General features: G+C 41.2%; 2 protein-coding genes across 3 annotated transcripts in view; both read right to left on the bottom strand.

Annotated features, from left to right (window-relative positions):
* Nucleotides 1–2,519: 2,519 nt before the first annotated feature.
* The window catches only part of LOC133609863 (SCAN domain-containing protein 3-like), a 229,434-nt gene continuing 205,350 nt past the window's right edge, over nucleotides 2,520–26,603 (bottom strand). The window contains exons 4-5 of one of the 2 annotated variants that reach the window (XM_072913448.1): nucleotides 3,465–3,548; nucleotides 2,520–3,352 (exon numbers count right to left, since the gene is read on the bottom strand). In XM_072913448.1, coding sequence (XP_072769549.1) covers nucleotides 2,804–3,352; nucleotides 3,465–3,548 — 633 coding nt within the window. In that variant the 3' untranslated portion in view covers nucleotides 2,520–2,803. Of the gene's footprint in view, nucleotides 3,353–3,464; nucleotides 4,802–26,603 lie in introns of both variants that reach the window. The other variant, XM_061965890.2, reaches the window with a different exon arrangement.
* The window catches only part of LOC140678959 (uncharacterized), a 30,726-nt gene continuing 27,558 nt past the window's right edge, over nucleotides 23,436–26,603 (bottom strand). Inside the window, exons 9-10 of the mRNA XM_072913563.1 lie at nucleotides 25,338–25,826; nucleotides 23,436–23,485 (exon numbers count right to left, since the gene is read on the bottom strand). Coding sequence (XP_072769664.1) covers nucleotides 23,436–23,485; nucleotides 25,338–25,826 — 539 coding nt within the window. The remainder of the gene's footprint in view (nucleotides 23,486–25,337; nucleotides 25,827–26,603) is intronic.

Genomic DNA, 26,603 nt, shown 5'->3' with positions numbered 1-26,603 from the left:
GGCACGCTGTTTGTTTGGAGGAACAGCGGACGTGAAGACAGGATGTAGAGGACGCTAAAGGCAGTGCCTTTAAGGCACGCCCCCAATATTGTTGTCCGGGTGGAAATTCGGGAGAATTGTTGTCCCGGGAGATTTACAGGAGGGGCACTGAAATTCGGGAGTCCCCCGGGAAAACCGGGAGGGTTGGCAAGTATGGGTTAGGGTCAGGGTTAGAGGGTTAGGGTCAGGGTTAGAGGGTTAGGGTTATAATAAGGCCATGCCGAATAAGGCGTTAATAAGTACTTAATAATGACTAGTTAAGAGCCAATATGTTACTAATTTGCATGTTATTTTTGATGGGAGACAGGTCTGGACTGCAGGCGGACCAGGAAAGTACCCGCACTCGTTTTTTAAGAACCCACGCTGTTGTAACACGTGCTGAATGTGGCTTGGCATTCTCTTGCTGAAATAAGCAGGGGCGTCCATGAAAAAGACGGCGCTTAGATGGCAGCATATGTTGTTCCAAAACCTGTATGTACCTTTCAGCATTAATGGTGCTTTCACAGATGTGAAAGTTACCCATGACTTGGGCACTAATACACTCCCATACCATCACAGATGCTGGCTTTTGAACTTTGCGTCGATAACAGTCTGGATGGTTCGCTACCCCTTTGGTCCGGATGACACGATGTCGAATATTTCCAAAAACAATTTGAAATGTGGACTCGTCAGACCACAGAACACTTTTCCACTTTGCATCAGTCCATCTTAGATGATCTCGGGCCCAGAGAAGCCGGCGGCGTTTCTGGGTGTTGTTGATAAATGGCTTTCGCTTTGCATAGTAGAGCTTTAACTTGCACTTACAGATGTAGCGACAAACTGTATTTACTGACAGTTGTTTTCTGAAGTGTTCCTGAGCCCATGTGGTGATATCCTTTAGAGATTGATGTCGGTTTTTGATACAGTTCCATCTGAGGGATCGAAGGTCACGGTGATTCAATGTTGGTTTCCGGCCATGCCGCTTACGTGGAGTGATTTCTCCAGATTCTCTGAACCTTTTGATGATATTATGGACCGTAGATGTTGAAATCCCTAAATTTCTTGCAATTGCACTTTGAGAAACGTTGTTCTTAAACTATTTGCTCACGCAGTTGTGGACAAAGGGGTGTACCTCGCCCCATCCTTTCTTGTGAAAGACTGAGCATTTTTTTGGAAACTGTTTTTATACCCAATCACGGCACCCACCTGTTCCCAATTAGCCTGCACACCTGTGGGACGTTCCAAATAAGTGTTTGATGAGCATTCCTCAACTTTACCAGTATTTATTGCCACCTTTCCCAACTTCTTTGTCACGTGTTGCTGGCATCAAATTCTAAAGTTAATGATTATTTGCAAAAAAAAAAATGTTTATCAGTTTGAACATCAAATATGTTGTCTTTGTAGCATATTCAACTGAATAGGTGTTGAAAATGATTTGCAAATCATTGTATTCCATTTATATTTACATCTAATACAATTTCCCAACTCATATGGAAACGGGGTTTGTAATTTATGATGCCGTTAAACAACACAAGCATATATCTTTATAGTGGAGTGTGTACATTTTTCTTACACGATTGTGCTTGGTCACAGAATCTGTTAGGTGACTATTCCACTAAGGAAATATGTTGTCTGCATTCGTACAAACTGTCCGCCCCAAGGCAAGAACACCAAAGTGCAAGTGTCTCCATGTGAAAAGTATTTAAGGATAGTTGGACTGGCAGACAGGGAGAGATTTTCATTTGGCGAACATCTCCTCCAGGTTGGCAGATAACACTGACATTTATTACCGTATTTTTCGGACTATAAGTCGCAGTTTTTTTCATAGTTTGGCCGGGCTCCAGTGCGACTTATATATGCTTTTTTCCTTTTTTATTATGCATTTTCATCAGGTGCGACTTATACTCCGGTGCGACTTACACTCCGAAAAATACGGTATTTATATATTGTTATTTACAGATAAACACTGACATGTATTATTTATATTGTTATTTACACATAAACACTGACATGTATTATTTATATATTATTAGAGATGTCCGATAATGGCTTTTTTGCCGATATTCCGATATTGTCCAACTCTTAATTACCGATTCCGATATCAACCGATACCGATATATACAGTCGTGGAATTAGGAGGGGAGCAGTGGGCAGCAGCCGTGGCCACGCCCGGGGAATCATTTTTTGGTGATTTAACCCCCAATTCCAACCCTTGATGCTGAGTGCCAAGCAGGGAGGTAATGGCTCCCATTTTTTGTAGTCTTTGGTATAATTGTTTGCATTTAGATGTTGATCGCTCAACCCTATAGATGCCCCGATTTGTTTGTATGTGGTCAACATATGCCGTTTGCTACTCACCAATGAAGAGTACCAGTGATGGCTGAGAGGCAAAGTGTGACGACAACCATAGAATACCTTTTTGACTTAGCCATCCATGTAGACCAGGGGTCCTCAAGTACAAATCTTGAAGGTCCACAAATGTTTTTTTGAAACAGGCTGGGTCCGTTTATTATCCGTCAAGCTTATATAGTAGCAGGGGGTAGGTAGTAGTTTAACATTTTCTTCAAATTAACAAAAATAAAATAAATATCCAATAAAATACATGAAATATTTTCTTTGAAACAAAATAAATAAGAACTTAAATAAAACTTTCAGTTTTAACAAAAAATAAATACTTTTAAACACAACCCTCCTATCCCTGGTAAACAAATGACTTCAACAGATCTCATTCATGTGCAAATATAACTATGGTACAGTACATCCCCATTGTGTAAAAGACAACTGCTCAATGGGAGAATTGGGCTCTTGGGGTTGAAGCCAAGACTTTGAACTTTGGCACAAAAGGTGTGATGGCCAGGCGGAGACACTGATCCAGGTGTTCATTGGTCAGTCTGCTGCTGTACTTGTTCTTCACAATGTTCATTGTAGAGAAGGCAGACTCACAGCTGTATGTTGAGCCAAACATTGTGAGGATGTGACAGGCCATCTTATGCAGCAGAGGGAACTTGGAAGGAATGACCAGCTTTGACCAGAAGGTGATGGCGTCACACTGAGCCTCTTTCAGTGCGACACTTTCTTGGGGGTCAATGAGCTCAGTCTGCAGTGAAGCAGCTCTGGCCCATGGGAAGACTTGTTTTGCTTCTGCAGAGAACACACTCACATTTCTGATCAGGAATGGGTTTTCAATGAACAGCAGGACTTGTTTTCCCAAAATGAAGCCATCAAAGCGAGTCTTGAAATTTGCAATGAGTTTTTCCAAGAATTCCAAATGGCACTGATGATCTCCCTCTCCTTTGGTCAGTTCCAGAAGTTTGGGGAAGTGGAGCAGTTCCTCCTGTAGATACACAGTTTAAATATATATTAGGAACAATGCTTAAAAATAGGTATGAATTATCAAGTGGAAGAAAATAGTGTGTGGTAGAAAATAATAATAACAAAATAGTTACCTGTATGTCACTTTTGAAAAGCTCCAGCTTCCTCTGGAAGGCAGGGACTTCTGACATCAGCTCACACACTGTGTTCTTTTTCCCCTGTAGCTTGAGATTTAGGTCATTGAGATGGGAGGTTATATCAGCCAAACATGCCACAGCTTCCATTTTCCCAGCATTTTGCAGAAATTCCAGGAACTGTTTTGCTTTTGCGCTATTTTGCTGGGACACACTGGGAAACACTTGCAGCTCTTCTCTAACGGCCCAAAAACGCTCCAGGACCCTGCCTTTGCTCAGCCATCTGACGTTGTTGTGCACGAGCAAATCATCAAAAGCAGCATCTACCTCTGTTAGGAATGTGCGCAGCAAGCGGTGCTGCAGTGCAGATGATGCTCCCAAGAAGTTTATGAGTTTCATCATTGTTGTCATGATTTCAGAGTACACTTCTCCAAGACTTGCACAAAGGACAGACAGGTGGATTATGCAGTGATAAGATATCAGGCCAGCGGGGTGTTCTCTCAGACGCGGAACCAGTCCCTTCTCTCTCCCCAACATGGCTGGAGCTCCATCAGTAGCAATGGACACAACTTTCTTCAGATCTATCCCTTTTTCATTCAGCATTTCTGATATTGTTTTATAGCTGTCTTCTCCCCTTGTTTGTCCACTGAGGTTTGCCAGGCTCAAAACATCTTCAATAAACTCCCCCTTTTCTTCATCATAATACCTCACAAACACCAACAACTGAGCATTGTCAGTGGTGTCAGTGGACTCATCCACTGCTAGGGATATGCACTCCGCATTTTTTATTCCATCACAAAGCAGCTTGGACAAATCACCAGCCAGAATTTCAGTACGTCTGGTAGCTGTGGCATCAGAGAGTGGGATTTGATTTATTTTAGCTGTCATTTCCTCCTTTTCTTTGCCTTCAAACATGGCACCCATCACTTCAGTCAAGCATTCTTTAATTATTTCTGCATCAGAGAATGGCTTCTTGTGTTTACCCAAAACCCATGCCACTCTGAGTGAGCACTCTGTTGCTATTTGTTGTGTCATAGATTTAACAAAAATCTTGCTTGATGTTTCATATGACTTTTTCAGCCTTGTGATTTCTTTTTTTCTTAGCTCTGAATCATGAGGAAATGTCTCTTCAAATTCGCGGTGCTCTTTCAGATAGTGACGTTTCAGATTTTCACTTTTCACCAGAGCAACAGTACTGTTGCATATTAGACACATTGGTCTGCACTGTGCACATGTGTATGACCCAGGTGGTAACAGCCTATCAGCGCGTCGTTGTGATAGAGAGGACAACCCATACCCCGGAATCAGCCAATCAGAGTGGCGTTCTCTCGCTCTCTCTGAGAGAGAGAGAGAGAGAGAGAGAGAGAGAGAGAGACGGAGTGAGTGAGATACGGAGAAGTGTAAACAAAACGTGGAGACATTTGACTAAAAACAACAAAGAACGTTGACTTGCGCTAGCGATAACTCAAAGATAAATACAATTATTATATTTTTTTATAATGATTATAATTATAATAATTTTCTTTTTTTTTTTTTTTTTTTTACACTATAATTCGTGCTGGGTCCGGACGGACACGTCGCTGGGTCCGGACATGGACCGCGGTCCGCCTGTTGAGGATCACTGATGTAGACCAACAGTAAATGATCTCGCTCAATTGTAAAGGTTTTTTCATAAGATAGAAGAACAGATTGATTAAACTGTAAAATTACGTTATTAATTATCAAGACTTTTTAAATCATGACTTTTTTTTTTTTGCTGGTGTTTAACACTTTTATGTTTTTATTTATGCCTTTGTATTATTTGATGGATTGTCCCTATTTCATTTCTATAACCATGTTATTGTTTATTTCCCAGCAGGCACAAGACATTGATACAACGTTGGTTATACGTACATGTCTTTTAAATCTGACTTTGAAACAACGTTGCAAAATAGTTGTACTTGTAAATTGAGACAATGTTGATGTTGATGTCCAACGTTGTTGGTTGGGAAATGACCAAATTCCAGTGGTCATATCATTAGAACAACCTGACATTGAATAAACGTTGTCAAAAAGCATGTTGTTTCAATGTTCTGTTTGTGTTGTAGAATAATGGTTGGGAAATTGACCAAAATTAAATGCTCAAATCAACGTCAGAACCCAACATTGCTTAAACGTCATCAGAAAGCATGTTGTTTCAACGTTATGTTGGAGTTGCTCAACGTCAGGACCTAATTCAACGAGTTCTCAACGTTGTTTCAATGTCTTGTGCCAGCTTGGTTGTACTTCATTTCTATTATTTACTATTTTTTAGCCTTTTTTTATTTGTATTTGCACTACTACTATAGGGCAGTAGTTTTTTTTTTAAATTGTGCTATATAAATAATTAATAATTACTTTGACCTTAACCTTCATCAAATGATCCATGTGGAGGGGGTCGTGGTCTGCGGGCCTGCCGCGGAGCGGGGTATGTAAGGACCGGCCTCGAAGCCAGCGGCAGGTGAGTGGATTGCCCAGCTGGGGCTGGTTATCTAATCACCTGTAGCCCTTATTAGCAGCAGCCGGACCGAGACGCGTCGTTGGAGTTGGTGCTGGTGAGCGGACACAGACGCTGGACATTGCGAGAGAGAGAAGGCCAGAAAGGCGACACGCCCAAAAGACTGAAAAGTCACGGAGCAGAGACTGTCATGCGTGCGTTCACAATAAAAGACATTGTTGAACCCTGAATACCGGGCTCTCGTGCAAGTGTGTGGTGATCTGAAGAACCCACTAGAGGGTAACCTCCATAATCCATTAATCAATAATTAAATTAGTTTAAAAAAAACGTAGTTTATTTTTTACCATATAGTTTAATTTACATCACAACCACTATATTTGTTAAAATGTATAATTATATAATTGGAATTATTTAATGCATGGACAGTTTATACATTATTTCACTTGTCAATGGGATACATAATTCATCATTTTAATATTTATTATATAGGCTCCATATTGGATTAAAGTACAAGCAAATATACAGCGTCTTATAGGACCACCTTAATACAGCAGAGGGCAGCCTCATCCAACATTAAAAAATAATTATTTATAGTTTTGTATTTGGTTCTTTTATTTCTCCACAATGACAGAGAGTAAAGAGGAGTGTGAGAAAGAAGGAAGGAAGGAAAGAAGTTCTTTGTGTGTTATAATTTTTTTCCCCTGCACAAGAATAATAAAGCATTACTATGAGGCGGACCTCCTTCTTTGAGGTCAGTATGAAGTAGTTGTGATATTTATACTAGTATAATATTAATAGTGTGTCAGTATTAATGTATTAACAGACGTGTTTGAATATACACACGTCATACAATTATTTTGTTCAACTGTATTATTGTTGCAAAGGTTTAACAAACACAGCAAGGACTGCTGTATTACTGCTGGCCACAGGGAGGTGCTAAAGAGGCAACATAGAGGTTCATTAAATTAATTTTGGCAGAAAAAAAATAGATGTACTCCATGTAATCGCAAATTATGTTAACTTAAATATTGTCTAATTATGCAATAATATATTATCAGACATTCAAATCATGTTTTAAATAGAAATAAATACTAATAATAATTATTTCAAAGCAAGTTATCCATCAAATTGTGCAATGTAAAAGTAGCAATAGATTCAATGGTAAAATTGTTCAATTTACTGTGGTTTTTACAGCATTTTTCTCTAAATGAAAAAAAAACAGTACTTGTTTTACTGTAATAAAATGTGGTGCCGTTTTGGCATTTACAGTAATACACCCAAAAATCTACAGTTGTTGATTTGCGGTAAAAAAAAAACCCAACAAAAACAAAACAAAACTGGAAGCTCAGGTGCCACAATTTACTGTAAAATTGCAGTTATTTTATTTACAGTAAAAAAAAAAAGAAGTACATTTTACAGTAAAATTCTGGCAACTGAGCTGCATTTTTAACCATAAAAAATGTTTGTAAAATTGCTGGTTTTTTTATTTATAATAAAAATATATATTTTTTTACATTTTACAGTAAAATTCTGGCAACTGAGCTGCCTTTTTAACCATAAAAAATGTACTGTAAAATTGCTGTTTTTTTATTTACAGTAAAAAAAAACGAATGTAAATTTTACAGTAAAATTCTGGCAACTGAGCTGCCTTTTCAACCATAATTTTTTTACTGTAAAATTGCTGTTTTTTATATTTACAGTAAAAAAAACAAATGTACGTCATCCATCCATCCATTTCTACCGCTTGTCCCTTTACATTTTACAGTAAAATTCTGGCAACTGAGCTGCCTTTGTTAACCATAAAAAAATGTACTGCAAAATTGCTGTTTTTTTATTTACAGTAAAAAAAAACTAATATAAATTTTACAGTAAAATGCTGACAACTGAGCTGCCTTTTTTAACCACAAAAAATGTACTGTAAAATTGCTGTTTTTTTTTTGTTTTCAGCAAAAAAACAAATATACATTTTACAGTAAAATTCTGGCAACTGAGCTGCCTGTTTAACCATAAAAAATGTACTGTAAAATTGCTGTTTTATTATTTACAGTAAAAAACAAATATACATTTTACAGTAAAATTCTGGCAACTGAGCTGCCTTTTTAACCATAAAACAATGTTTGTAAAATTGCTGGGGTTTTTATTTAAAAAATAAAAAAACAAAACATTTTTTTTACATCTTACAGTAAAATTCTGGCAACTGAGCTGACTTTTTAACCATTAAAAATGTACTGTAAAATTGCTGTTTTTGTATTTACCGTAAAAAAAAAATTCATGTGAATTTTACAGTAAAATTCTGGCAACTGAGCTGCCTTTTTAACCATACATTTTTTTACTGTAAAATTGCTGTTTTTTTATTTACAGTAAAAAAACAATTGTACATCCATCCATCCATTTCTACCGCTTGTCCCTTCACATTTTACAGTAAAATTCTGGCAACTGAGCTGCCTTTGTTAACCATAAAAAATGTACTGTAAAATTGCTGTTTTTTTATTTACAGTAAAAAAAAATAATGTAAATTTTACAGTAAAATGCTGACAACTGAGCTGCCTTTTTTAACCACAAAAAATGTACTGTAAAATTGCTGTTTTTTTTTTATTTTCAGCAAAAAAACAAATATACATTTTACAGTAAAATTCTGGCAACTGAGCTGCCTGTTTAACCATAAAAAATGTACTGTAAAATTGCTGTTGTATTATTTACAGTAAAAAACAAATATACATTTTACAGTAACATTCTGGCAACTGAGCTGCCTTTTTAACCATAAAAAATGTACTGTAAAATTGTTGTTTTATTATTTACAGTAAAAAACAAATGTACATTTTACAGTAAAATTCTGGCAACTGAGCTGCCTTTTTTAACCATAAAAATGTACAAAGTACAGCTAAAACAGGTCAGTATGTTTAAAGTTTATGGTAAAATAAACACCTTCTTGTTTAATGAGTGTCATAATGTTCTTAAAAGAAGACACTTTAATCACGTGACATGACGTCAGCACATCCCGGCTGCTTTGAGACTAATAATCAGCAAAACACCTAAAACAATTGAGTAAAAAAAGCGATCTTTTGGTATGTCTCTGGCGATATTAATAACCACAGGTGACATTTAAACATATTAAGACATTACCAAAAACATCAAAAAGCAGTGGAAAGTTGTAATTATCTATTTATTCGTCCTCTTTTCCCCGGACATGTCCTCTTTCTGTTGGATCCAAAGCATTAGCATGTAGCATTCTCTCCTTCAACGCCATTCTAACGTAGCGAAACAAGCAGAAATGACCACAATCGCCCCCTAGTGTACAAGAGGCACACTGCGTGTGGCCATCAGTCACATTGGAGATTAAAGGCCTACTGAAATGCCATTTTCTTATTTAAACGGGGATAGCAGGTCCATTCTATGTGTCATACTTGATCATTTCGCGATATTGCCATATTTTTGCTGAAAGGATTTAGTAGAGAACATCGACGATAAAGTTTGCAACTTTTGGTCGCTGATAAAAAAGCCTTGCCTGTACCGGAAGTAGCAGACGAGTAGCGTGACGTCACAGGTTGTGGAGCTCCTCACATCCGCACATTGTTTACAATCATGGCCACCAGCGGCGAGAGCGATTTGGACCGAGAAAGCGACGATTTCCCCATTAATATGAGCGAGGATGAAAGATTCGTGGATGAGGAAAGTGAGAGTGAAGGACTAGAGGGCAGTGGGAGGGATTCAGATAGGGAAGATGCTGTGAGAGGCGGGTGGGACCTGATATTCAGCTGGGAATGACTAAAACAGTAAATAAACACAAGACATATATACTCTATTAGCCACAACACAACCAGGCTTATATTTAATATGCCACAAATGAATCCCGCATAACAAACACCTCCCCCCTCCCGTCCAAATAACCCGCCAATACAACTCAAACACCTGCACAACACACTCAATCCCACAGCCCAAAGTACCGTTCACCTCCCCAAAGTTCATACAGCACATATATTTCCCCAAAGTCCCCAAAGTTACGTGCGTGACTTGCACATAGAGGCACGTATGTACGGGAAAGCGATCAAATGTTTGGAAGCCGCAGCTGCATGCGTACTCACGGTACCTCGTCTGCGTATCCAACTCAAAGTCCTCCTGGTAAGAGTTTCTGTTGTCCCAGTTCTCCACAGGCCAATGCTAAAGCTTGACTGTCATCTTCCGGGAATGTAAACAATGAAACACCGGCTGTGTTATCCGGCACAACAGTCAAGGGGTGCATTCTACGGCGGGGGTGCGTTACCCGGCACAACACCTGCCGCAATACACCGCTTCCCACCTACAGCTTTCTTCTTTGCTGTCTCCATTGTTCATTGAACAAATTGCAAAAGATTCACCAACACAGATGTCCAGAATACTGTGGAATTTTGCGATGAAAACAGACGACTTAATAGCTGGCCACCATGCTGTCCCAAAATGTTTCCACAACCCGTGACGTCACGCGCAGGCGTCATCATACTGAGACGTTTTTAGCAGGATATTTCACGCGAAATTTAAAATTGCACTTTAGTAAGCTAACCCGGTTGTATTGGCATGTGTTGCAATGTTAAGATTTCATCATTGATATATAAACTATCAGACTGCGTGGTCGGTAGTAGTGGGTTTCAGTAGGCCTTTAATTTCCATATCTGCTCACTTGTAGCCTTTAGGCTAAAATAAGGTTACCTCTTATGTCAACCAGGACTGCAGAATTGTTGATTGATGACTGTGGCGTTCTTAGTGTCATAGTGTGTGTAGCTAGTATGTTCCAATAGCAGCAGAAGTGCACTTTTTGGAGAGCTGTATTATTTTCAGTTTTTTGCCCAAGGCACTGATTTTATTTAACACTATATTATTATTTATACACCTATAGTGATCACAGAGACGGGTTGTTTTTGTGTTACTGTATATATTAGTTTTTCAGAAAAATCCCACTTAATATGCTTTGGGTAACAACAGTCAATATTTATTTTTTTTATTTTATTTTTTTAGGGGGGGTAACAACAGTCAATATTTTTTTATTTTTTTATTATAAAATAAAAGTGAGCTTTTGTTAAACCAAATATTGTGTGTTTTTTTTCCATATACAACAACCTATCTGGATTCGATAAGAGAATCGATAAGGAATCGGTTCGATAAGAGGATTCGATAATGGGCTCGAACTCGATCATTTCTTATCAAACATCATCCCTACCGACTCCGAACCCTGGTTGGCCAAACTCTCTCTCTACACGACTCTGGAAAGGAGCACACATCAGTGACGCCAGTAAATACACAACATTGTTACTATGTCTTACATTGTTGTGTTCATATATGTTTATATTGTTCACAAAATGAAAGTTAAAATCATTGAATGATCTTGAAAACTTCCCCTGTATTTCCTGGGTGGTGTGATCAATACCAACATGTACAGTAACGCCCACAAACACTTGCACTTTGTCAGCAAAGTTCTTGTAAAGAAAAAAAAGAAAAGAAAAGAAGAATGTTGCTGAGCTAATGCCCCGCCTATCCTCCCCCGAGCCACTAATCACTTCATCTGGGACACAAAGGACAAGACAAAAAGTGAAAGACAGCTTTAAGGACTTCAACACAAAATGTATGCATCCTTTCTAACGGCCACTGGGGGGCAGTAGAGGTAACTATTCCAGCAAGGTTTTACAAGGTCTGACTCAAATTGCCTTCCTGATTTGTGTGACTACACTCTGGCAACCCATGTTGTCTGATATTGTCCTCAAACATACATTTTGCTACTGTAATGGCACGTTGGAAAAGGTTGACATAGTCCCTAACCACAAGTACACACCTGTTGCCCTGAGATGTAACAGGTAACTCAGTAATATTCATAGCGGCAGATCCTATCATGCTGAAATGTACCATCTTTATCTTTCATGATGGTCACTGCGGTTAAGCGGCTTGGATCAAGCGTCCAGTCAATGTTTGGCTTTACCGTGTCTAATTTCACATGTCACTTTCCTTTTCTTCGATGCTTTGCCACCAGAAGATTCAGCCTCATGCTTTTTCCCCTCCTCCCACTTTTAGTACTTTGGCCACAGCGAGTCAATCACATGAATTGCTTCAGCTTTGGTTTTTACTTCCTGATCCAACCCTGGCTTGGAATTTAACCCTGGCTTGGACTCTAACCCATGCAAGGCAGAACTGCCAGATATGACTGACTATCACAAACAGAAATAAAACTATAAAATGGGTGAAGTCAGCACAAAGTGTCAGATGGACAGAACAACTGTGCCAAGAGCCAAGGTCAAAGGTTTTCTTCTGCTTGGAGACGGCACCATATGTAACATACACACACCTTGATGAGTTACCCACTAGATTTCTAAAGTCTGTGCTGAGCAGTTTGTCACCACAATTCCTTCATCTAGTTAACGTCTCACTTCAGACTGGAACATTTCCAAAGGCCTTAAAGGGGCTGTTTGCAACATTTACACAGATGTCTCGAGGGCGCTAACTTTCCAATTTATTTCACACAGCATATCCCTCCTTCTTTCAGCTTCTAGACCGTAATGATGTAACTACATACGTACGTAGCACTTGGATAGGTTAGTGCATGTGCCTCACAATACGAAGGTCCTGAGTAGTCCTGAGTTCAATCCCGGGCTCGGGATCTTTCTGTGTGGAGTTTGCATGTTCTCCCCGGGACTGCGTGGGTTCCCTCCGGGTACTCCGGCTTCCTCCCACCTCCAAAGACATGCACCTGGGGATAGGTTGATTGGCAACATTAAATGGGCCCTAGTGTGTGAATGTGAGTGTGAATGTTGTCTGTCTATTTGTGTTGGCCCTGTGATGAGGTGACGACTTGTCCAGGGTGTACCCCGCCTTCCGCCCGAATGCAGCTGAGATAGGCTCCAGCGACCCCGCGCGACCCCAAAAGGGACAAGCGGTAGAAAATGGATGGCTGGATGGATGGATGGTTAGCGTTAGCTGTCATTGAATGTAAATCCTATCCTAACAATAGCATGATTGCAAATTGTTTGTTGCCTCTCTTGGACTGCTTTTGTACGTGTGCACGCGTTCTCTGCACGTACGTGTTGACCAGACAGGGTGAGTGACCGCCGTAAATAACAATCATTTTGTACAGACTAGTAAACATTTTTATTATAAAGGTACAAGCGGTAGAAAATGGATGGATCGATGGAACCTTATAATGGTAAAAGTAATAGTCTTTATGCCACAGTATTGAACAACAATCTGCCCATATCAAACCTGCCAATTTTGGGCAAAGTCCTGAAAAAAGGTGTCTCTCAAAAGCTGGTGATGTGCAATACCACTGATTTTAATTCAGATCTGATACCGAGTAAAATCCAGGCTGGTATCGGCAATACGGGTCCGATACTGATACTTTACGCAAATATACTTAATGGGTCTGGTAATGTTTAAAAAGTAGTGCATTTTAAGTGTTGCTGATCTTGGGGAATCATCTTCAAACGATATAAAGTCCGAGGGCGAAACATATAGTGGTGATATTCTGCACTAAATGCATTATCTTGTCTATAGTCAACTCTGTATGAAGTGTCTTCAAATAGTCTACATAAAAGGAAACATACACTTGCTGTTTTATAATACTGACTGACTCATTTTACTTGCCGGTAATTTTCTTAAAGGGGAACATTATCACCAGACCTATGTAAGCGTCAATATATACCTTGATGTTGCAGAAAAAAAAGACCATATATTTTTTTAACCGATTTCCAAACTCTAAATGGGTGAATTTTGGCGAAATAAACGCCTTTCTAATATTCGCTCTCGGAGCGATGACGTCACAACGTGACGCCGCATCGGGAAGCAATCCGCCATTTTCTCAAACACCGAGTCAAATCAGCTCTGTTATTTTCTGTTTTTTCGACTGTTTTCCGTACCTTGGAGACATCATGCCTCGTCGGTGTGTTGTCGGAGGGTGTAACAACACGAACAGGGACGGATTCAAGTTGCACCAGTGGCCCAAAGATGCGAAAGTGGCAAGAAATTGGACGTTTGTTCCGCACACTTGACCGACGAAAGCTATGCTACGACAGAGATGGCAAGAATGTGTGGATATCCTGCGACACTCAAAGCAGATGCATTTCCAACGATAAAGTCAAAGAAATCTGCCGCCAGACCCCCATTGAATCTGCCGGAGTGTGTGAGCAATTCAGGGACAAAGGACCTCGGTAGCACGGCAAGCAATGGCGGCAGTTTGTTCCCGCAGACGAGCGAGCTAAACCCCCTGGATGTCTTGGCTCACACCGTCCCTTATGCCACCGAAGATGATCAAGAGAAGAATATCGACCCTAGCTTCCCTGGCCTGCTGACATCAACTTCACAACTGGATAGATCAGCTTTCAGGAAAGGAGAGTGGATGAGGGTATGTCTACAGAATATATTAATTAATGAAAATTGGGCTGTCTGCACTCTCAAAGTGCATGTTGTTGCCAAATGTATTTCATATGCTATAAACCTAGTTCATAGTTGTTAGTTTCCTTTAATGCCAAACAAACACATATCAATCGTTGGTTAGAAGGCGATCGCCGAATTCGTCCTCGCTTTCTCCCGTGTCGCTGGCTGTCGTGTCGTTTTCGTCGGTTTCGCTTGCATACGGTTCAAACCGATATGGCTCAATAGCTTCAGTTTCTTCTTCAATTTCGTTTTCGCTACCTGCCTCCACACTACAACCATCCGTTTCAATACATGCGTAATCTGTTGAATCGCTTAAGCCGCTGAAATCCGAGTCTGAATCCGAGCTAATGTCGCTATAGCATGTTTGTTTGAGTTGGCATCACTATGTGACGTCACAGGAAAATGGACGGGTGTTTATAACGATGGTTAAAATCAGGCACTTTGAAGCTTTTTTTAGGGATATTGCGTGATGGGTAAAATTTTGAAAAAAACTTCAAAAAACAAAATAAGCCACTGGGAACTGATTTTTAATGGTTTTAACATTCTGAAATTGTGATCATGTTCCCCTTTAAACTTAATGTTTAATTAGTGGAGCCCTCAGATGTAAAGACATTGGTGCATCTAATGGTTTCTTCTCTAAATGCTTGTGAGTGTCAAATGAAGTGAGGTCAGTAACGTCTTGCTGATGATAAATGTTTTCAATCTTCAAAAACAATATTTTTATTAAGAGTGTAAAAATCCACTCCATCCCATTTGAAATATCTTTTTTAATGGTCGCTTTTATATTTGCCGCTAAACCTTTCTGCACCGATTCAGGTAAGTAAACAGTAGCCTAATGGGACTCTAGACCAGGGCTAGCCAACCCGTGGCTCGCGAGCCTCATGCGGCTCTTTGGCTGGTTTCATGCGGCTCTTAACTCTATTAGAAAAAATTTAAATAAAAAAAAAAAATTACAAATTTAAAAATACAAACCCCGTTTCCATATGAGTTGGGAAATTGTGTTGGATGTAAATATAAACGGAATACAATGATTTGCAAATCCTTTTCAACCCATATTCAATTGAATGCACTACAAAGACAAGATATTTGATGTTCAAACTCATAAACTTTATTTTTTTCTTTGCAATTTCATGGCTGCAACACGTGCCAAAGTAGTTGGGAAAGGGCATGTTCACCACTGTGTTACATGGCCTTTCCTTTTAACAACACTCAGTAAACGTTTGGGAACTGAGGAGACACATTTTTTTAAGCTTCTCAGGTGGAATTCTTTCCCATTCTTGCTTGATGTACAGCTTAAGTTGTTCAACAGTCCGGGGGTCTCCGTTGTGCTATTTTAGGCTTCATAATGCACCACACATTTTCAATGGGAGACAGGTCTGGACTACAGGCAGGCCAGTCTAGTACCCGCACTCTTTTACTATGAAGCCACGTTGATGTAACACGTGGCTTGGCATTGTCTTGCTGAAATAAGCAGGGGCGTCCATGGTAACGTTGCTTGGATGGCAACATATGTTGCTCAAAACCTGTATGTACCTTTCAGCATTAATGGCGCCTTCACAGATGTGTAAGTTACCCATGCCTTGGGCACTAATACACCCCCATACCATCACAGATGCTGCCTTTTACACTTTGCGCCTATAACAATCCGGATGGTTCTTTTCCTCTTTGGTCCAGAGGACACGACGTCCACAGTTTCCAAAAACAATTTGAAATGTGGACTCGTCAGACCACAGAACACTTTTCCACTTTGTATCAGTCCATCTTAGATGAGCTCAGGCCCAGGGAAGCCGACGGCGTTTCTGGGTGTTGTTGATAAACGGTTTTCACCTTGCATAGGAGAATTTTAACTTGCACTTACAGATGTAGCAACCAACTGTAATTACTGACAGTGGGTTTCTGAAATGTTCCTGAGCCCATGTGGTGATATCCTTTACAGATGTCGTTTGTTGATGAAGTACAGCCTGAGGGATCGAAGGTCACGGGCTTAGCTGCTTACGTGCAGTGATTTTTCCAGATTCTCTGAACCCTTTGATGATATTACGGACCGTAGATGGTGAAATCCCTAAATTCCTTGCAATCGCTGGTTCAGAAAGGTTTTTCTTAAACTGTTCAACAATTTGCTCACGCATTTGTTGACAAAGTGGTGACCCTCGCCCCATCATTGTTTGTGAATGACTGAGCATTTCATGGAGTCTACTTTTATACCCAATCATGGCACCCACCTGTTCCCAATTTGCCTGTTCACCTGTGGGATGTTCCAAATAAGTGTTTGATGAGCATTCCTCAACTTTATCAGTATTTATTGACACCTTTCCCAACTTCTTTGTCACGTGTTGCTGGCATCCAATTCCAAAGTTAATGATTATTTGCAAAAAAAAAAAATGTTTATCAGTTTGAACATCAAATATGTTGTCTTTGTAGCATATTCAACTGAATATGGGTTGAAAATGATTTGCAAATCATTGTATTCCGTTTATATTTACATCTAACACAATTTCCCAACTCGTATGGAAACGGGGTTTGTATATACATAACATTTTTTTTTAAATCTATTAGTGCCCACGAGGTGTAGACGCGACAAACTTTTTGATGTCGGAGGCCCACGTTGCTGTGTTACTGTACTGTAGTATATCTATTGTCCCTGGCGTTCGCCGGGACGAAAAACACTACATTTCCCAAAATGCAGCGCGACCGAGACACACGGCCGCTTCATTGACTTCCGCTCAGCACAAAGCGGGCGTTTTCTCAAAATCCAGCTTGTAAAACACCGTGGCGTTCAACACGCGGCCTCTTCTAGCGGCCGTGATCGTGATCATCACGGAAAAAAAAGGAAATACTTGGATTACAATACTCGGATTACTTTTTTCGCCCGGCTTAAGCCGGTTAGAGTTGCACATAGGAAGAAGAAGAAGAAGCCGAAGCCGGTTTGAGTGAGGTCAAAGGTGCATGTGCGTGAGATCACAGTAGTAAACCATTTGTGACAAGTTCACTCTCAAAATGGCAGGGAAAAAAAGCACAGCAAAAGGAAAATAAGAAGAACACATGGAATTTTAACAGAGTGGGAGAGTTTATATATTTTTGTTGAACGTAATGGCAAGCCATTCTGCCTTATACGTCAGGCATCATTAGCGCATTTCAAAGCTTCAAATCTTCAGCGTCACTTTAGCTTACTCTATGCCAGAGATGTCCAAAGTGCGGCCCGGGGGCCATTTGCGGCCCGCAGCTAATCGTTTACCGGCCCCCCACACATTCTGCAAAAATTGCAAAATTGATAGTATTGCAAAAATACAAAAAAACATTTTTAAAAAAGTGGAATGAGGTGAAATCTAACTAGAAAAAGTTGCAATGTTGACACAAAAGCTGCCATGCAGGCTGTTTTTTTTCTCTTTTGTCTTTGTTTATTTTTATTTTTTTTGCCATTGCTCAAAAAAAAAAAAAAAAAAATACAAAAAATCTATGTTACAATGAATTATTACTTAAAAACATTCACTTTAAAATGTTTTATGTGGAAAAAATATTGCATATATTGTGTGGAGACCAAGCAGAAGAACGAGACCGTAGTCGAAGAGCGCAGGGGAGACACTTCTCCAGGGCCGATGTATGATCGGGGCAACACCCTTCACCTTACCCGACTTTAGGGTGAATGATGAGTCCAGCGATTAGTTGCAAATCTTGCTTTATTGATTGCTTGCACACAGCCAATCCAACACAAAACCAACTAGTCCCTCCCCGCACTCATGCTACCGCTCCCTCTCTTCTCTCGCCCACACACTCACTGACGTCACTCACCTCACATGCTCACCTATTAAAGGGCCACACACACACATACTCTACTCTCATAACACACAGTACAGTTAGTAGAACAAATGTGTTTTCATTACTGTGTATTTGATAGGTGCCATTGCCCCGGAATTGTATTGCATTGTACTTTCAAGTACAACAATGAGTAGATGAGTGTTACGTGTGTGTATATGTGTAAATAAATGAACACTGAAATTCAAGTATTTCTTTTATTTATATACATAATAAAATAAATAAATATAAATATAGCTAGAATTCACTGAAATTCAAGTATTTCATATATATATATATATATATATATATATATAAATATATATATATATATATATATGAAATACTCGAGTTGGTTATCTGTGTTGGCCCTGCGATGAGGTGGCGACTTGTCCAGGGTGTACCCCGCCTTCCGCCCGATGGTAGCTGAGATAGGCTCCATCGCCCCCCGCGACCCCAAAAGGGAATAAGCGGTAGAAAATGGATGGATGGATGGACTCGAGTTGGTGAATTCTAGCTGTAAATATACTCCTCTCCTCTTAACCACGCCCCCAACCACGCCTCCCGCCCCACCCCGACCACGCCACCCACCCCCCACCTCCCGAAATCGGAGGTCTCAAGGTTGGCAAGTATGTGTGTGTGAGACAGTGTGTAACGACGTGGTCGCATCGTGATGCGGGTGTGTTCTCCCAGGGATGCAGACGGCTTCGGACACAGCTTGCAGGTAGGAATATGATTTATTTAACATATAAATCATACGATGAATAAACAAAAGACATACACGTAGCACAAAAGGCAAAACAAAAGGGCTAGCGTGGGAGCTAGTAAACCAAAATAGCCTAGCGTGAAAACTAGCAGCTAAGGAACATGAAATAAACGTCGTCATCAGTTGTGTGGGAACAAACTAGGAAGCCAGACCGAGTGAGGCCAGGGCAAAGACTAAATAGCCATCTGATTAGTGCCCGGGCAACAGGTGCGCGTCCCGAACACTAACCAGAGGCAGGTGAATGTAATCGGTTGACATGGCAACTGAAAACAAACAAAATCAAGGTGCTGAAAACACGTGACTCAAACATAAACAAACTATGATCCGGGCAGCGGATCGTAACACAGTGCACACAATGTTAATTGTTGAAAATAAGTGGCCTGTGGTCTTAGTACTGTAGGAGTCATGTTGGTGTGTGACATTTACAATCAATCTGGCTGAGCAGAGGTCTGTGTGTGTGTGTGTGTGTGTGTGTGTGTGTGTGTGTGTGTGTGTGTGTGTGTGTGTGTGTGTGTGTGTGTGTGTGTGTGTGCGTGCGTGCGTGTGTGTGTTTGTGCGCGTGAGGAAGGGATGGGGTGATGTTCATGTGTGCTCATGTGTAGGATGTGGCTCTTTGCAGTAACACAGTAAAAGAAAGTGGCTCTTAGTCTCTGACTGGTTGGCCAACCCTGCTCTACATCATCAATTAAAGCAACTCTGCTCCACTGAAAGGCAGCTAAGTGGCACATAAAAGCTGGGAAGCAAACCTTTTTAATGTCTCTTTTTGTTGGCTTTTGATTTTGTCAGCTGGCAGTTTGTTAGAGCTGCGATGGTACATTGATCACTCAGGTGGTTGACAGTATCAGTGTACTTGTGTGGAGACTTTACATCAAGTCAGGAACATTTTGATGGCTTTTAGAGTTTGGTGGAGTTGAGGAGGAGATTGATTGAGTTTAATTTAGTGAGTTCCATACAGCTTGAAGATTATCAGATGAGGAAGTCCAGCAATCAAGATTGAAATCACTGAGCAAAAGAAGGTGACTCGTTGAAATGAAGGATAATAAATGATACAGAGGGAGGTCTCTAACAGCCTACAATGAAGAGAGCTTGGCCATGGCAGAATTCAAGCTGCAGGGTAAGGAGTTTGAAGTGCCTTAATGAACTCATATGGTGAATATCTTGGAGAAAGCACACCATCACTTAAATAGTAGTATTTCAGTTTGAGCACATCATTAAATAGTTAGTTTGACATTTGTATGTAGACTGGAGTAGTTCAGGCAATAAGATGGGATGTTGCTATGTGACAGGAAGGAGGAATATAAAACTGCTTCGGCTTCTCCAAGTTAGGAGTGCCACATTTGTTGGACTTGACCTCCTCCAGGAACTGCAGTTCTGTATGACCACGCTCGCTTATACACGTCAAGTTCAAATTGTTTAGTGCAGTGGTTCTTAACCTTGTTGGAGGCACCGAACCCCACCACTTTCATACGCGCATTCACCCAACCCTTCTTTAGTGAAAAAATAAAAATAAAAAATAAATTTCAAATTGAAGACAAAGTTATATGTTTTTGGTAACACTTTAGTATGGGCAATATATTCCAAGTAACAAAGATTGTATTTAGAGTTTTTTGGACACTAGGGGAACATATTCTAAGTAATAAAAACTTAATTTAGAGTTATTTGGTTAGGGTTAGGGCGAGTGTGGGGGGGGGCATTGAGGTGGGCGGGGTTTGGTGGTAGCGGGGGTGTATATTGTAGCATCCTGGAGGTGTTAGTGCTGCAAGGGGTTCCGGGTATTTGTTCTGTTGTGTTTATGTTGTGTTACGGTGCGGATGTTCTCCCGAAAGTTTGTCATTCTTGTTTGGTGTGGGTTCACAGTGTGGTGCATATTTGTAACAGTGTTAGAGTTGTTTATACGGCCACCCTCAGTGTGACCTCCATGGCTGTTGACCATTGCATTCACTTAAGTGTATGTAGAAGCCGCAAAATATTGTGTGACTAGGCCGGCACGCTGTTTGTTTGGAGGAACAGCGGACGTGAAGACAGGATGTAGAGGACGCTAAAGGCAGTGCCTTTAAGGCACGCCCCCAATATTGTTGTCCGGGTAGAAATCGGGAGAAATTCGGGAGAATGGTTGTCCCGGGAGATTTACGGGAGGGGCACTGAAATTCGGGAGTCTCCCGGGAAAATCGAGAGGGTTGGCAAGAATGGGTTAGGGTCAGAGTTAGAGGGTTAGGGTTATAATAAGGCCATGCCGAAAAAGGCGTTAATAAGTACTTAATAATGATTAGTTAAGAGGCAATATGTAACTAATTTGCATGTTAATAAGCAACTAATTAATGGTGAATATGTTCCCCATACTAAAGTGTTACCATGTTTTTTGTACTGGTGCACAAAATGAAGCGTGCATGAACATCACCTTGTTCAAAGAACAAAACCAACACAGTGCATAAACTCACAACAAATTACACACCTGCAAATCAGTCAGCTGTTGCCGTATCCGTAATACGCCGATAGGGAGAAGTTTGTATTTACACGATGAGTCGGGTGTGTCTTGACCTCCGCCGAACCCCTGAAGCCGACTCACCGAACCCCTAGGGTTCCATCCAACCCAGGTTAAGAACCACTGGTTTAGTGATTGACAATAAGATAACAAGAAATGTGTTTTTTAAATATATGGCCACTCCTCCATCTTTTCCAGGACGATGGCATGGGAAGATATTATATGCATTAATAGCAACGTCCTTGTCAGAGACTGCTTTACTTAGCCACCTTAAGATAAGATAAGGAAGTCTGCATTTTCTTGCTGGAATCCAGATTTTGACTAAGTCTGATTTTGGCAGGAGACTCCTATTATTGAAATGGAGGCCTGACCCGGCTCTAAATTCATCAGCAGTACTGATGTTATTGAAGCTGGGTCCTGGATTTGGTTGCACATTGCCTGATAGCAGAAGTAAAAGCAATATCAAGATTTTCTGTTTCATTTTGTGAGATAACCCAATGAAAACATTCTTTGGCGGAATTTGCTGCCCGCAGCTAATCTTTTAACGGCCCACGACACATTCTACAAATAATATATATAAAAAAACAAATAGTGTAATAAAAGAGGTGAAAACAGGTGAAATGTAACAAAGAAAAGTTGCATTGTTGATTGTAATAAAGCTGCCATGCAGGTTGTTTTCTCTTTAAAGCTGTCATTGCTCAAAAATAATAATGAATCAAACTCAATGTTATTATCAATTATTTAAACTATTCAAGACTCCAATAAGATCACTTAAAACATTTGACTTCAAAATATTTTTCCTGGAAAATATTGGATATTTTGTGTTTGCCTTAAAAACAAAAGGTTTTTTGACTAAAAGGGCAAAAACAAATAAAAAATGAAGAAGCTGTCACGTACTCGCATGGCTGCTCTAGTTGTGACCCCAAGATGCAGGAGACAGGAGGACGACGTGCAGGTGAGAGTCTTTTAATTCCCACAGGGAGCACAAGGAGGTGCAGCAGGGAAGTGCACAGAAGCATAAGCAGCAGACAGCAAACCAGAGTAACCTTTAACAAAACAATCCTTGAGCCCTGACTGGAGGGCGAGGCAGGCATAAATAGAAGCCAGCTGGTTAGTTCAAGTTAAAGTAGCAATGATTGTCACACACACACTAGGTGTGGTGAGATTATCCTCTGCATTTGACCCATCACCCTCACCCCATGACCAGGTGTGGCCAGGCTGCCAATCAGCGACAGGTGAGGAGGGAAAAGCGCTCAGGGAGACAAACAGGAAGTGGGACCAAAATAAGAGCGCTGACTAGCAGATAAACACAAACGCAAGCAGACCGTGTGACACCTGACGTGACAGGTCGTCACAGAAACGAGGGATGGATCTGAAGTTTATCGAGAGACTTAAGTGTTGAAAGTAAAAAAATAAATACATTTTTAACATTTTTATGAATTATTGACCTATTTAAGATTGCAATTACGTTTAGTAAACATTATTATTTAGTGGTTTTGCCTTAACAAAACAGGGTTTTGACAAAAAGGGCATAAAATATTAAAAAAAGAATATGATATGGACAGATGAACCTGAAACTGATCTAGGGATTTAAGTGTTGAATGAAAAAATACAAGAAAAAAAAAAATTGACCTATTTCTACCATTGTTATGAGCGAGAGCCTTCCTGGTCGCCAAGAAAGCAGTGCGAGGCGAGTGGAGAACAAACGGATTTATTGACAGAGATGTGACACAATGTGATATTGATCATAAGCAGCGGCCATTCAAAGAAAGAAGAAATCCTCGTCATGATGTCAAGGCCATGAAACGTGAGCCCCGAATGATTTTATAGCCACCAACGTTTGATGTTGAAAGTATTTTAACGGCCAAAAAAGAATAGATGGAATAGCGTGAGGAGCAGTGGGATGAAGAACAAAGCACATCTCCATGACGTCCCTCAGCGATGGAGACATCTCTCTGTGTTCCAGTGCACAAAGCATCCTGGAGGAAGAAGATGACTCAGCACATTCCCAACAGAAGCAAGTTGAACATCATCTTCACACAAGAACATTTGGAGGTGCAGACTTACTCAGCCTTCAGCCGCCACCTTCTCGGAGAGCTCCACGCCGCCGTGGCGAGCTGCGGGACAAACGCAAACGGTGAAGGAAGAACATCCAGAAGGTGCCTCGTCACTCACATCAGATCTTTGAGGTGTGACTTGGAAACATGAAGAAGCAGAGTGCTGCTCTTCTACTTCCTGACTAGGATACCTTCTTGATGAGTCAGCACACTTGAGGTCTCATTTGGCTGATCCTCATCATGAGGACTCATGTCAAACGTGAGATATGCCACACTCTGTATTGAGTGTGCTCACAGGAGGGTCTTTTATTGTGAAGGAGTCAGCCAAAGTTGGGATTTTCAGGCTAAACTTGTAACAAAGGTCCACATCAGACCTCCATGTGAGTGACGCTTCACCACGGCTTTGTTTCTTGCGGCTCAAAGAAAAGATGTTTTACTTACGAGCTGGATCGTACTGGGCTGAAATGAAAGTGAAACAAGGTGAAATTGACTTTTTCCTCACGTCTTTCTATGTGAGAGTGTGCGCTCTGTCTCTGTGGATCTTTGAGTGTTTGGCTGGAAGGCAACTAAAACATGCAGCCCGGATGAAAGCATCAACTCACGGCCTGGACCGAGAAGAAGAAGAAGAAGACGGAGGACATTGGTGTCCCTCACCTTGTCTGTTTCTGTGACGCCTGACCATGACGATGATGATGGCCGCCAGGACGGCCGCCACAGCGACGACCGCCGCCGTGGCAGCGAGGGCGACGCTCCAGTTGTCTGTGGAGAGCAAAAAAGCACAAGTGGAGTGACAAAGCATGAAGAGGAAACCTTCATGACTACTTTGCATGCAGACGTCAAGCGTTGTCATGGTGACATGGATCAATAATGGTGACAGGTGGACTTGTGATGGGAAACATCTCCAACTACCGTATTTTCCGCACTATAAGCCGTGCCTAAAAACCACAAATGTTCTCAAAAGCTGACAGTGCGGCTTATAACCCGGTGCGCCTTATATATGGATTAATATTAATATTCATTTTCATAAAGTTTAGGTCTCGCAACTACGGTAAACAGCCGCCATCTTTTTTCCCCGTAGAAGAGGAAGCGCTTCTTCTTCTATGGTAAGCAACCGCCAAGGTAAGCACCCGCCCCCGTAGAAGAAGAAGCCCCCGGATATTGCGTTTCATTTCATTTGTGTGTTTACATCTGTAAAGACCACAAAATGGCTCCTACTAAGCGACACGCGTATAACGCAGAATTTAAACTTAAGGCAATAAGTCATGCCGAAGAACACGGAAATAGAGCAGCAACAATGGATGACCGAAGGCGAACACACCTTCACTAAGACAGGGAGACAGCGCCGGACGACATACGCCAACATCTGCCAGTGGATCGTAAATGCCTGGGCGGATATTTCGGTCACAACTGTGGTCCGAGCTTTCCGGAAGGCAATGACTTCGACGAGACGGAGCCGGCCATTTTGGATCCCGTATTCGCCCAACTTTTTAATTCGGACACCGAAGGAGAAGAATTCGAGGGATTTATGAATGAAGAATAACTTCAGAAAGTGAGCGTTATGTTTATTTTGTGTGTTGTGACATTAACGTTCGAGCAACATTAAGTTATTGATGTTGCTATTGCTATGCACTATTTTGAATTTTACTATGTTTGTGATTGCACATTTGCCCATTACCGTACATTTTGGGAGTGAACAGAGTTGTTAGAACGCTGGTTTTTAATATATTATTAAAGTTTGACTGACCTATCTGACTGTTTTTTTGACATTCCCTTAAGCGCAGTTAGATGCGGCTTATAACACGGGGCGGCTTATAGGTGGACAAAGTTTTGAAATATGCCGTTCATTGAAGGCGCGGCTTATAACCCAGGGCGGCTTATGGTGCGGAAAATACGGTAAATGTGTCTTTCTCACCTTCATGGCTTGCGTTGCTCAGGATGCTTCTTCTCTCCAGCTTGGTGACCAGGTCCTCCTTGACGCCAGACAGCTGGAACACACATTCGTACTTGCCCTCCACCTCGGCCGTCACCTCCACTTTCAGCTCCACCGACATCTGGAAGGTTCCGTCGTGGTTGGGGAGCAGCTCTCCGTGCTCCACGTCCTCGAAGATCTGCTCGCCGTCTTTCCTCCAAAACAGGTCGGCTAAGTCGGGGTAGAAACCTGTCGCCATGCAGGTGACTGGAGAGGATGGCGTCTTCTGGAGGAGGAACACCTCTGGAAGCTCTGCACAGGAAGTGATGTCACATGTGAACAGAAGACAACGTGGGGAGAAGGTGTGGATGGAGGCAAAGCTGGAGAGAAGGTGTGGATGGAGGTAAAGATGGAGAGAAGGTGTGGATGGAGGTAAAGATGGAGAGAAGGTGTGGATGGAGGTAAAGATGAGAGAAGGTGTGGATGGAGGTAAAGATGGAGAGAAAGTGTGGATGGAGGTAAAGATGGAGAGAAAGTGTGGATGGAGGTAAAGATGGAGAGAAGATGAGAACGGAGGTTAAGATAGAAATAAGGTGTGGATGGAGGTAAAGATGGAGAGAAGGTGTGGATGGAGGTAAAGATGGAGAGAAGGTGTGAAAGGAGGTAAAGATGGAGAGAAGATGAGAATGGAGGTTAAGATAGAGAGAAGGTGTGGATGGAGGTAAAGATGGAGAGAATGTGTGAATGGAGGTAAAGATGGAGAGAAGGTGTGAATGGAGGTAAAGATGGAGAGAAGGTGTGGATGGAGGTAAAGATGGAGAGAAGGTGTAGATGGAGGTAAAGGTGGAGAGAAGATGAGAACGGAGGTTAAGATAGAGAGAAGGTGTGGATGGAAGTAAAGATGGAGAGAAGGTGTAGATGGAGGTAAAGGTGGAGAGAAGATGTGGATAAAGGTAAAGATGGAGAGAAGATGAGAACGGAGGTTAAGATAGAGAGAAGGTGTGGATGGAGGTAAAGATGGAAAGACGGTGTGGATGGAGGTAAAGATGGAGAGAGGGTGTGGATGGAAGTAAAAATGGAGAGACGGTGTGGATGGAGGTAAAGATGGAGAGAAGGTGTGGATGGAAGGAAAGATGGAGAGAAGGTGTGGATGGAGGTAAAGATGGAGAGAAGATGAGAATGGAGGTTAAGATAGAGAGAAGGTGTGGATGGAGGTAAAGATGGAGAGAAGGTGTGGATAGAGGTAAAGATGGAGAGAAGGTGTGGATG

The sequence above is a fragment of the Nerophis lumbriciformis genome, linkage group LG07, assembly GCF_033978685.3.
Source record: "Nerophis lumbriciformis linkage group LG07, RoL_Nlum_v2.1, whole genome shotgun sequence".
Lineage (NCBI taxonomy): Eukaryota > Metazoa > Chordata > Actinopteri > Syngnathiformes > Syngnathidae > Nerophis > Nerophis lumbriciformis.
Note: the sequence above shows the minus strand (reverse complement) of the source record. Positions and strands in the feature narration are given on the sequence as shown.